Consider the following 12,392-nt stretch of genomic DNA (forward strand, 5'->3'; position numbering starts at 1 on the left):
TAGATGCAATATATCTCTAGTTCAAATCAAATGAATTTGAAATGCCTGATGCGAGTTGTCCGGCATGATACAAAGTTACAAACTAACAAATTGAACCATCTTGAAAGCAAAGGTACGATCAACTAACAATGAACAATTGATATTGTTTCCGTAGATAGTGCTATACAAAACCATGAACCAGTGTATCAGAGACTTCCTGGAAAGGCAGGAATTGAGAAACCAAATATCATATTCTGTGAGAGGATGAAAAGGATTCAGGCCCTCTGGAATTGTTGCAAGCTTCAAATAGTTGGTGATGTAGTGTTTCACGAGAGGTGAGGAATTGAGAGCCCTAGCTCAGTTTCTGTAAGTACATTTGGGATGTTTCAAACTTTCAATTAAACAATAGATCTGGGGCGTTCTTACCTCCCTGGACCTTCTTTACAATTAATCAACAAGCTTCTCAAAGAGTCTCTGCAACCCTTGAGCTTATAACAAAGATCTCACGATAACATATGCATGACACCGCTGCACTAAAACACAGACAAGGAACTCAGTTTGAAGTTTATATAAATTATAGACATCATACTCTAATTCATTGAACATAAAATATAAATTCATTGAACATAAAATACAAAATGAGAATGGATCGATAATCCTATTCATCCTGCGGGTTTTAATTTTCCAACTGGTATGAATAGCTAAACAATAAATAGACACAAAAACTAAGAAGTACATACCTTTTTTCTTTTCATGTAATCAAGCTAGTTCAATCCAGTTATTGCTACACCAACCAAAGACTTTGAATTCATCAGAGGAACGCTCATAAAACTGCAAACAAGCACAAAGGGAAACTCATTTGGATGGATAATATATACATTAGTAAAACCAAAGGCCAATTAAAATAATCTTACATAAGCTTCTTCTTTACCCCAACTCAACCACCATAGAATTAACATTATTCCCCTTGGGCAGTAAATCAACCTGTCATCAGAAAGTTCAGTTAGAAAACTACATGCCTCAATGTCACGTTAGATCCCCTGGGAAGTAAATCAACATGTCGTTAGGAAGTTCAGTTAGAAAGCTGCATGCCTCAATGTCATGTTACATAAGTACCAGTTAGCAGCTTAATTTATAGCTTAGACCCTTACTAATTACTAATATAATCGGATTCCCACCAGCCAAATCACACACACGATCCAAAAAGCTACCATTGAAACCGATCATAAACTGCCACTTTTAAAGCGTTTTCCAGGGCAGCCACAGAACCATATATCCTGGCTGTGGCAAAATGGCTGTTACCAATTTTCAGTATTTTGCAGGAAATTGGTGCATACTACTCTAAGAAGGCGACAACATATGTTTTGTTACTAAAACTTATTTACAACCAAACCTATAAACATATTTTGCTACTAAATACATTACATTTCAAAGTTCGAACATTGAATGTTTCTTACATAAATCATCAGAATATACAAGTAGCAATGGTAGCAGAGTTTATTTTGAACTTTTCTTACAGATATCATCAGAATATAAAAGTAGCAATGGCAGCAGACAGTTTATTTTGAACTTTTCTTACAGATATCATCAGAATATACAAGTAGCAATGGCAGCAGGCAGTTTATTTTGATCAGTAGGTTGATTTAGATGATATAAATACATTGTTAAACAACCCATTTAGTAGTATGAGTGATATATTTACATGAATGAGTGATTACCAAATTTTCAACATAAAGTACCAAATGAGATGCAGTGGAGTTCAAATGCTTGCTTCAAGTTGACCAGCACGATAAACAAACTAACAAATTGAATAGCATTTAGAGAGATATTTAAGTTGGTTTGACAAACCTCGAGAGAGTCGATACTGTTTCCATAGATGGAAAGGTACAGAGCAGTGTAATCCCAAACTTCCTGGAAAGGCAGGAATTGAAGAATGCCAACATGCATCATATTTCCTGGAGGAGGAAGAAGGGGCGAGAGTTTTGAGCATAAGCAGACCTGCAGATCGATGGACGAAATAAAAAGTTAAAAATGGAAAACAGAATAAGATTTGACAAGCTTATACCCTCACTTGATTCTCTACAGAAATGATGGAGGATAACCATTAATACTACAGAGTTACGTACCTGGAAACCACTACAGAACTACGCTAGGGATGTGTGCTATCTTGTTCCGGCATCGTCCTTTGTATCTCTTTTCAAGTAGAGGACATCCAGAAATAGAAAGGTGCTCAAGTGAAAGAGGCAGGCCGTCCTCCACCGGAAGGGTTGCAAGCTTCGGACAGTTGGAGATGTAAAGCATTTCAAGAGAGGTGAGGAATTGAATGCCCTTGCTCAGTTTCTTTAGATTTGGGAAGCCTTCGATTGACAAGTAAACAAGAGATCTCGGAAGCATCACCCCGTTCTCTTTTGAATTCTCATCAGGTGGAAAGGACACCAGACCTCCATCATCTTCACCGTATAGACGCAATTCTCTCAAAGAGGTGAGTCTCTGCAACCATTGAGGTTCCATCAGCTCCTTACAGCTCTTGATCTTGTGAATTGTGAGTGATGTCAGGTTGGGGAGAAAGGAACTAGTAGTCAAGCCTTCACAGTAATCAATCCTCAATTCCTCGATCAAATTAGCACTGTGCATCGTAATCATGTCTCTCACCAATTCCTTGGCCACATTATCCGTCGTATTAAAGATGCTCAACTTTCTTGGCCACACACTCATCCTCGGCAACGAAACCAGACTCTGACAATCCTGAATAGTTAATGACTCAAGATTGGTGAGGTGGCACAGTCCCTCCGGTAATGATTTAAGGTTTGGGCAATCCCAGATGAGAATTGTTTCGAGTTGGCAGGTGTCGTCGAGGAACCTCTCAGCTATTAAATCCAGCTGTCCACAATCCCATATCTGTAGTTGTTTAAGAGCATTGGGTAATTGGCCTTTCCGTAATAAGCACATCAAAGATGGACAAGAATGTATGTCCAAATGCTCAAGACGACAAGAAGAAGAACCCCTGTCCCCCACCTCCTCCTCTTTCTCTAGTAATGATTTCAATTTCTCACAATTATTAATCTCCATTCTTTTCAGGCTGAGAGGAATCTGGTATTTCGCAAAGTGCAATAACGAATTGCACTTCTGAATCTTGATGACTTGAAGACCGGGTGGAAGACCAGCATCGGGTAAAGAAACAAAACTTGAACATTCATTTATGCGAAGCTCTTTGAGAGATGTAAGGTGATGCAATCCTTCTGGTACCTTTAAAAGGCTTCCACACTTGCTTAATTCCAGACGTTCGATTTTGCAGTCAAGCATTTGCAATTGCAACAATCGCTCTGCTTCTTCTCCTAGCTTTTCAACAAGGGCAGAGTTTTCTTCGATGCACAAACGACCAAGAGAATTCAAGTGTTGCAGCAAACTATCCTCACACTGAAAGGAACGTGTTAGCTCCTCACAATCGGTAATCTTCAACTTTTTAACATTTTTCAAGCTATTCAAGAATGCCTTTGTTTGAAATCTCAATTCTGATACATGTGAAACTGTCACCCTCTCTAGTAAGTCAAACTGAACTGTAGTTGCTTCGCAATCCACTACCTTGCAATTCTCGATCTTTGATTTCTGAAGCTGGTTATAATTGGATACTGAAACCACCAATTCCTCACATTCACATATCTGCAGCTGTGTTAATGAATCAAGCTTCTTCGGTAAATCACCCTCCAATTTGGGGCAGTCCTTGATTGAAAGCTCTTTCAGGCAAGAGAAAACCCCCACCCCGTCATTTTGTTGACAATGAGACCATTTCTTCCAATTTTTCAGTTGATGAAACTCAAGGGTCTCTAGAGCTTGAAACGGCAACTTACCGTTCCCATAAAACTCGACGCCAACAGTCTCCACTGCATCCATTCCATTTATATAAAGTTCTTTGAGAGCAAGCAACTGTCCGAAGGGTGGTAGGAATTGACAGTGACTACAACCTCTTAACCTTACGCACACCATATTAGAGAATGGAGGATCTCCAATCCATGTTGGAAATTTCAATCCAACATAACCTTTGATGGTGAGCTCTTTGAGATTGCTATGAGGTTGTAACATTTCAAGCACAACTGCCGCATCTTCACTTGAGACACTCGATGAAGACCACTCCAGTAGCAGGGCTTCAAGCCTCTCCTTGCTCTTTAAGTTTGCACTCCTAGCGTCCTCGACACAAGTTACATTCTCTAGTCTTGATAGGCGCAATGTCCCTTGCAGATGCAATAATGATCCAATCTCGCCTACTCCTAATCCACCACCTTTTCCAATTACAAAACTAGGCAATGTTTGAAGATTAGTCAACTGACCAAGTCGAGGAGGCATTTCTTCCAATGATCGTGTATATGAGTTGTCAAGATGACGCAAATTAAGTAGTTTCCTCATGCTTGTGGGCAGTGTCTTCAACTGAGAACACATGCTCAACTTCAGTGTCTGCAAGTTGTAGAGAGCGGTTGTTGAGTCTGGCAAACTTCTTATACTGGTCCCAGAGAGATCAAGATATCGTAGATGCTTCAATTTACTGATTGTATCTGGCAGCTCGATTATTTCATATCGACTCAAAGAGAGCAATCGTAAGAATTGGAGTTTGGGCAATAACTCTGAAGTAACCTTGGGAGCCAAATAATTCAAATATGAAGGTGGGAGCGGTAGGAACGTCCGCAAACGTACAGCTTCATAATAGAACCCAAACTTTTCAACCCTATCATAACCACCAGTGTAAGACGAATGACGAACCAAACATCTGCTTTGTGAGTCAGAATTCTTCATCTCCTCCAATCTTGAACATGAACTTCCTGCAGCCCAACGTGCCAAATCAGTAACGAGGTCATGCATTATGTATCGCGACTTGACTTTGCTTGATTTTTGAAATAGTGACCTAGACACCAACTCTTGAAAACAGTCACGACCCAAGTCTTCTATTTGCATATTTTCTCCTGGTTGCTGCAGAATCAAACCCTCCGCCATCCACCAGAGGATCAATTGCATCTCCTTAAATTCATAATCATTTGGAAGTATTGCGCAGTAGGAGAAACATCGTTTCAGATTTGAAGGAAGGTAATGATAGCTCAATTTTAATGCCGGAAGGATGTCCGCCGCTTTCTTCTCTGATAGATCCCACATCTTGTGGTCTAATACTGCTTCCCATTCCTCTACCCTTTTACAACGTAAAAGACCACCAAGTGTCCTTGCAGCCAACGGCAATCCATTGCATTTCACTCCAATTTTCTCCTGAAGGAACTCGACATCTTGAGGTCTACTGTTTAACTGAGCATGGTGTTCAAAGATTTTCCAGCAATCATCTTTTGACATCGACTTCAAGTTATAAGGGTTGTTGTCTCCAGTCGTCTTTGCGACATTGACGTCGCGTGTTGTCACGATGATCTTACTTCCAGCTGCTCCAGAACAAAAGGAGGATTGCAGTGTTGTCCATTGACTATAGCTGCAAGTGTCCCAAACATCATCAAGGACAATTAAGAACTTCTTGCCAGCCAATTCCTTGCTTAACTTCTCCTGAATCGTGTTAAGCACCTTCAATTCTTGAGCAGGAGCTGATGTGACTGATTCAAGAACCGCTGCTGCCACCTTTACAATGTCAAAGTCGTCGGACACACACACCCATCCCTTTGCAGAAAACTGATCAGTTGCAGGATTGTGGAATACAAGTTTTGCAAGTGTAGTCTTCCCTAGTCCTCCAGTACCAACAATGGCAACCACATGATAATTCTGAGAAGTGTTGGTACTATGCTCTTGTTCTGAAAGCAACTTATTAAGAATAGCTACCTCTGCTTCATCCCTTCCGATCACAGGACCATCAAGTTGATAAGTAGTGGGTGGCATCTTCCACGGCTTTTTGGACTCTCCAAGTTTCTTCAAACCAAACTGTTTTTCTCGAGCGGTTAACTCATCTAGTCGATCACTTATCTTCTTGATTGCTGAGTTCAGCCTAAAATTAGATTTAACTCCAGAAAGTGAGCTCCATAACTTGCCTTTCCTTCCTTCTTGTCCTTCTATCCTTCGCTTCAGCATTTTGGTATCAAATATGTCCAATATGTCTTGAACATCGTAGGCCAAATCTCTGAGATCATCTAGCCACTCTTTCACTCCTCTTTGTGTTAGTTGCTTCTCCTCAGCATCACTCAGCACCGCTTCAATTGCAGTTAACGTTTGAGTCCATTTCTGCAGCACCTTTTTGTCAACACCCTTAATGCGTCCGAAGTACTCACGGACCTCTCGATCCGCCAACTTCTCAAGTAGCACCGGGAGGATTGCCCCAATAACAGCCTCTCCCATCGTTTCTTTTCTTTTCTTCTTTCTTCTTCTCTGAGATCACAACGAAAGCACTTGCAAAGTGAACTCTTCTACAAAAAGAGCCATGTCTCTTACGCCATGATCGTAAGTCGTAACTGACTTCCTTGTTGCAGATCTGATTCGATCTGCTGCATAAATTTTTACTCAGTTGATAATCAAATGCAAACTAATATGCAAGTCTAATGGATGCTAATTGTATAGTTATGTTTGTCTTATTTCCCTTAATTCACAAAATAAGGAAACACTTACATGAAAGAGTTGATTCTTCTGTGAGATCAAAGGGAAAGCAATTGCAACGTTAATTCTTCCACAACGTGAGCCAAGTCTCTGTGATCATGATCATGACTTCCTCGTGTTGACTTGTTGTAGATCTGATTCCAGCTACCGCATAAACTGGTAAGTGGAACCAAATTACTTAGTTGATAAATTGATGCAAATTGTTATGCAAATCTGAATACATCGGTGCATGCAGATCTGAATATTTATTGATGCATGCAAATCTGAAAGTATATGATATATTGATGCATGCAAATATATACAATACATAAAATTTTAAAACAGAAAGCCATTAATGAATTCAAGAACAGCTTACATGGAAGTAAGTTCTGATGATCAAAGATTATCTGAATCAGAAAGTAAGACGCACTCTTTGTGGATGAATTATGCAAACAAGGCACTGTGTTTAGATCAAGTATGAACGGGGAGAAGCTCCTTTGGCAAAAAGTAGAGATAAGAAAACCACTTGCACTTTCCTAAAAGTCGTTGAAACAAAAGGTGAGCCAGACAACTCGCATAATTGGAGCATTTTGTTGAAACTTGAAAGCTAAGGTTTTACCCTGCCGACAGTAAACTTACCATTCTAAGTGGCAACATCTATCAAGAGCAGATCAGAGCAGCAGTATGTGCATATGAGGAAACAACTAGGCGCCATAGGTAAAACTTTGTGTAAATCATGATTTCGGACACTGACAACTCTCACCGAACATGCGCTTTAGTTTTGTGAATTTGAATTATTGGTTAGTCTTCGCAGAGATGGGACATGTTTCTAGGAAGTTCATCATTAGTCTTGTTCTCTGTTTTTTTTTTTGATACAATAGTCTTGTTCTCTGTTATTTGACATTGCTTAAAGGCAAAATTTTAATGCAGGCCGCATCGTGCTGATATGATACTTATGGTAATAGGAGTCACTAATTTGATCATCCGTATTGAAAATTTTATGAGCGGACATGTACGGTATCTACTTTCCGGGCCCGAAGTGGTAAATTTACTATTTTTTGTACCAAAAATAAAAATTTAATAACAGTACACCAATTTACTCAACTTCCAAAACTAACAAATGAGTACATGAACTAACAAATATGACACATTTGAGTACATGTCGTTAATAACACCATTAGTTGACAGAGTTTCAAGGGCATAGTTCTTTCTCGTCTCTTCATCTCTTCTCCATTTTTGTATATCTCGTAGATTTGTTTTTTTTTTTTGCATCCTACTGTTCTCATCTCCTTCCTTTCTCATTTTCATTGATTTTCAAGAATAAAATCAACTTACTAACCTAATTATAGACCATTATTAGCTGACCTTTATAAAAACTCATGTCCATATGCAAGAACCCAGTTACCCAGAAAACCTCCATAGCCATTCATTCGCACATCCTTGTCGATCTCACTCTCTTTTATTTGGATAAACTCATTGTTTGATACTTTGATCCCACTTGTACATTATTCACAATTTCACATAGCTACTGATCTATTCCAAAAGCAACAACATTATCTCAGGAGCACCAAATCTGCATCTTCTTTACCTCTTATAATTTTATCCATATTAGGTCGGATAGGAAGAAGAAAGAGACTGATACATATCAAAGAAGAATAATCTGGCCCAGATCCAACCTTTGATCACATCACCACGACACCACATATGACCTATCAAGCTTCAACGATCCAGACATCTACCATTTATCTAGACTACAAGATTCCGATTCAGTGGATTAACAACAGAAGATGAAAACGAGGAGAGAGACATGGAAAAATACCAACTTCACCTTTGAAATTTGAAAATTACACAAGCTTAACAGTGTATTTAACGACATGGACTGAAAATGTGTATCTTTCGCTAGTTCATGTACTGATCTGCTATTTCTGAAAGTTGATTAACTATAACTATGAGTGGTGAGGAGTTGGTTAGTCTTCGCAGAGATGGGACATATTTCATACTTATTTGTAAGGAAAAATGAACCAAATGGTACCTCACTTTTTATTCATTCTAAATTTTGGTGTCTCAACTTTCTGAAATATCAGAAAGGTATCTCACATTTTAGTCACCACTGAAGAATGGTATATGTGGCAGTTACCTCAGTTACGGTGACAGATTGAATTTAAATGTGAGAGGGTATTTTCGTCTGTTCACTTAATACCCCTAAACTCTCCTTTAACCCTAAGCCGCATTCTATGGAAAAAAAAAAAAGAAGGCTCCCCCTCTCTCCTATCTCTCTCAAGCGAATCTTAATGGCTTTTTACCAATTTGATTCTAGAGTGAGAGCATAAACATATCGATAGAAGAGGATTTGATAAGATGAGCGAGAGGTGGAGATATTTTCGTGTTAATGGGGACCAACCATATTATGCAGGTATATATTCTGGTCTCCCCTTCTAAAAGGTTTTCATTGCTCTTTTACTTGTTGGGTTGTAATAGAATAGTAAGAATAGTATGGAGTTTACCCCATATCTCAATATTGTTTATGGGGAAAAACTTGCGTACAAACTAGTATGTACGCGTGCGTCCAAACTCTCGTTTATTTGCATATTTTGCGAATATAAATACATGATTTTAACCGTTCAAAAGTTTAGTTTATTATTAAAGATCATTTCTGTAAAATATCAACATAAACAAAAATCGTCTTCATAGTCTGGCATCAAACAAATTGACGGTTGATCATGAGACTACTAACTTTCACCATAACCGTTCATTTGTTTGATGCAATCGACTATGAAGACGATTTTTGTTTATGTTGATCTTTTACAGAAATGATCTTTAGTAATAAACTAAACCTTTGAACGGTTAAAATCATGTATTTATATTCGCAAAGTGTGCAAATAAACGAGAGTTTGGACGTACGCGTACATACTAGTTTGTACGCAAGTTTTTCCTTGTTTATGGCTTTCAAGGGTTTTGTGTACTGTATGAGTTTAGAATTTGATAGTTGACCCAATTTGTTGTCCCATATGCAATTTTCTATTCAATTGTTTGTTTGTAGTTGGGATTCACGAGTAGGTTTATAGTATATGGCTTATTGGTTGGTGAGAAATTTTCAATCCCTGCAAATTTTAGGGTTTTGTTGAATGGAGTTTTGAGCTGGGTCTATGTCACAAATAAATGTAGTGCTTTGTCCATATATGTGTTATAATTACTCTGCATAATTAGATACATATTATATGATTTGTTTTTCATTCGGTTGTTGCAGATCAAAGCTTGTTTACTGTGAATATCTATTATGGGGGTATGTTTCATAGCAAGCAAGGGTTAAATAGAAGATATGTTGGGGGAGATGTTTTGTATGTAGATGGAGCAGTTCCAGACAAGATCTCTATGACGGAGTCAGTTTATTGGGCATATGATATTGGGTATGAACGTCCTCCAATGCAATGGTGGTTTAAGATACCAGGTAGTGAAGATAGCAGTGGTTTTTTGCCTGTAACAAGTGACTCAGAGGCAACTGATATGTGTAGAGTTGTGTCCCCAAGAACAAGATTAATGGAGTTATTTATAGTTTGTGAAGCAGAAATGAGGGTGTTTAAAGATGATGATCTAACTCGGTTTACAGAAAATTTGGATCATTCAGGGTTTTTAGGTTGGAAGATTGATGATGTTGAAGACGAGTATGAGACTACACCTAATGAGGACAAAGACTTGCTGAAAATTATTGAAGAGAATGAAAGAAGTGTGAGGGTTGTGGACAAAGTGCAAGAGCAAGTGCAAATGAGGAAAAAAAATAAGGTTGACAAAGGTAAGAGGCATGTTGAAGAAGCTCCAAAATCACAGAAAAAAAAGAAGGAAGACCACCAAAACCTAAGACGTACTCGACGAGAAGCATAGGGTACATTTCAAGACAACGTAGAGGAGAGAGTTCAAGACAAAATGGAGGAAGAGGTCAATTATACTTCAGAAAGTTGTACAGATTCAGATGATCCCAATTTTGATGGGATTGTTGATTCAGATTATGATTTGAATTCAGAAGATGACAATGTAGATTTTGAGCGGAATGTGGATGGTGACAATAGAAGAGTTCATGAATGGGATGCAATGGGGTTTGAAGGTCAGATTTCAGAAAATGATAGCGATGAGTCTGATGGCTTAAAAGAGTTTGCATGGATCATCCAATGAAGAAGGTGAAGATAGAGGGAAGTTTCCTGTGAAGTGTCCTAAAAGGTTTAGTAATTGGAGACAGTTCAATCCCAAGGTGGATATGAAGGAACCTACATTTATAGTGGGGATGGAGTTTCCTAGTTCTAAGGCGTTCAAAGCTGTTGTACGGAAACATTATGTTCAAACTGGGAAGGAGCTTAGATTTCCTACTAATTGCCGACATAAGGTGATTTTTCTTACTAATGTTAAATAGGTATTCCATTGATGCATTCTTATAAATTATTATTTATTATAATTCTTATTTACTTGCAAGGTGGAAGCTAAGTGCTTATATGAAGGCTGCCCTTGGAGGATATATTCATCCACCACAGATAAGAAAAACCTATCAATTTGGATTAGGACAATCTATTTAGAGCACATGTGCACTACACTTGGAAAGAAGGTTTATCACATGCATGCACCTTTCATAGTAGAGGAATATGCAAATTTCTTCATGACTGATCCCAAGTGGAGCAGAGAACGAATTCAAAATGCTGTAAACCGTGATTTTGAGATGGAAGTTGATTACCAAATGTGTTACAGAGCAAAGAAGCAAGTAGAAAACAGAGCACAAGGGACTTATGAAGAGCAAGTAGAAAAGAGAGCACAATGTGTGGAAAACAGGGTCATAATTCTAGGACTTGTTTACGAAGGAATCCGGTATGAGATGAAGATGATGTGTTTTACTTGTCTTTTTTATGGTTGGAAAGAAGATTATATTTGTGATTTTGTTGGTTGTAGGGTCAAAATGTGCAGCAGCCACCTAATGCGAATGAACAAGATGGTGTGCAACAACAAAATGCTCATGATGTTGCAGCTGGTTCCCAGCTACCACCTGAGTCAAGCCAGCCCCTTGAAATTCATTTATATTTGCATGAATTACGTTCTTTTTTAATAAATGCTTGCTAGCTTTTTGGATGATTTATTGGCAAAACAAACACTTGTGTTGAATTTGCCTCTGATGACTATTTCCATAGCTTATGAAACATTTGTAATGTAAGCTGGTGTGCTTTGACAATGTATTAATTATTTGTTCTCAATTTGATTATGTCTTTGCAGGTTGTGTTCATCTAAATATGTTGTACGATATTGCATTATTAATTTCTATTTGACTTACAAACAGCAGGCACCAAACTTACATATATTTAGGGAAGTTAGAAAATCACCATATGTTTAAATTTGGGGGTAAATGATATTGAATTGACGCTGGATGATATTGAAAATGGATGTAAATAATTACAAAATGGCGGGAAATGGAATTGGCGCCAAAAGAATCATAAAATTGGTGGGAAGAGCTGAACTGACAACAATGCCCCGGAAATTGTGTCACCTAGCAAGCTAGTTAACAGAGGGTAACAGAGATAACTGTCATAGATATCATTCTTCAGTGGTGACTAAAAGGTGAGATACCTTTCTGATATTTCAGAAAGTTGGGACACCAAAATTTAGAATGAAGAAAAAGTGAGACACCATTTGGTCCATTTTTCCTATTTGTAAATATTTAGTTAAATCATTGATTTACAAATATGGATATAATTTGTTTATGCTCAGGTTGGCTATACAGGCCGCGGATCATGTATAAGATCTTGTGCTGGAAAATCCAAAATCTGATAAGGGTATCATACGTCAGCATTTTCAATCCATCAGGAAGACACTGCTGGTTAATTATATAATGGAGATTT

General features: G+C 38.2%; 2 protein-coding genes across 7 annotated transcripts; one reads left to right on the plus strand and one right to left on the minus strand.

The window, feature by feature from the left end:
* On the minus strand, positions 1 to 7,063 carry LOC126801686 (putative disease resistance protein At3g14460). Of its 3 annotated transcripts, none has more exons than XM_050529116.1 (7): positions 6,899 to 7,063; positions 6,556 to 6,699; positions 2,106 to 6,431; positions 1,828 to 1,977; positions 894 to 963; positions 720 to 810; positions 1 to 512 (listed from the first exon to the last, which is right to left on the minus strand). In XM_050529116.1, the coding sequence occupies exon 3, from the start codon at positions 6,286 to 6,288 to the stop codon at positions 2,116 to 2,118; it is 4,173 nt and encodes a 1,390-aa protein (XP_050385073.1). In that variant the 5' UTR covers positions 6,289 to 6,431; positions 6,556 to 6,699; positions 6,899 to 7,063; the 3' UTR covers positions 1 to 512; positions 720 to 810; positions 894 to 963; positions 1,828 to 1,977; positions 2,106 to 2,115. The 3 variants fall into 3 exon arrangements, with proteins under 3 accessions (XP_050385073.1, XP_050385074.1, XP_050385072.1); XM_050529117.1 differs by having other exon boundaries at positions 1 to 507; positions 2,106 to 6,434; XM_050529115.1 differs by having other exon boundaries at positions 2,106 to 6,434.
* A 1,729-nt stretch (positions 7,064 to 8,792) lies between these two features.
* LOC126803076 (uncharacterized) lies at positions 8,793 to 11,613 on the plus strand. 4 transcript variants are annotated; one of them, XM_050530828.1, is made up of 4 exons: positions 8,793 to 8,935; positions 9,770 to 10,897; positions 10,985 to 11,370; positions 11,452 to 11,613. In XM_050530828.1, the coding sequence occupies exons 1-2, from the start codon at positions 8,881 to 8,883 to the stop codon at positions 10,399 to 10,401; spliced, it is 687 nt and encodes a 228-aa protein (XP_050386785.1). In that variant the 5' UTR covers positions 8,793 to 8,880; the 3' UTR covers positions 10,402 to 10,897; positions 10,985 to 11,370; positions 11,452 to 11,613. The 4 variants fall into 4 exon arrangements, with proteins under 4 accessions (XP_050386785.1, XP_050386783.1, XP_050386786.1 ...); XM_050530829.1 differs by having other exon boundaries at positions 8,810 to 8,964; XM_050530826.1 differs by having other exon boundaries at positions 10,985 to 11,613.
* The last annotated feature ends 779 nt before the right edge of the window (positions 11,614 to 12,392 follow it).

This window comes from Argentina anserina, chromosome 7 (assembly GCF_933775445.1).
Source record: "Argentina anserina chromosome 7, drPotAnse1.1, whole genome shotgun sequence".
NCBI lineage: Eukaryota > Viridiplantae > Streptophyta > Magnoliopsida > Rosales > Rosaceae > Argentina > Argentina anserina.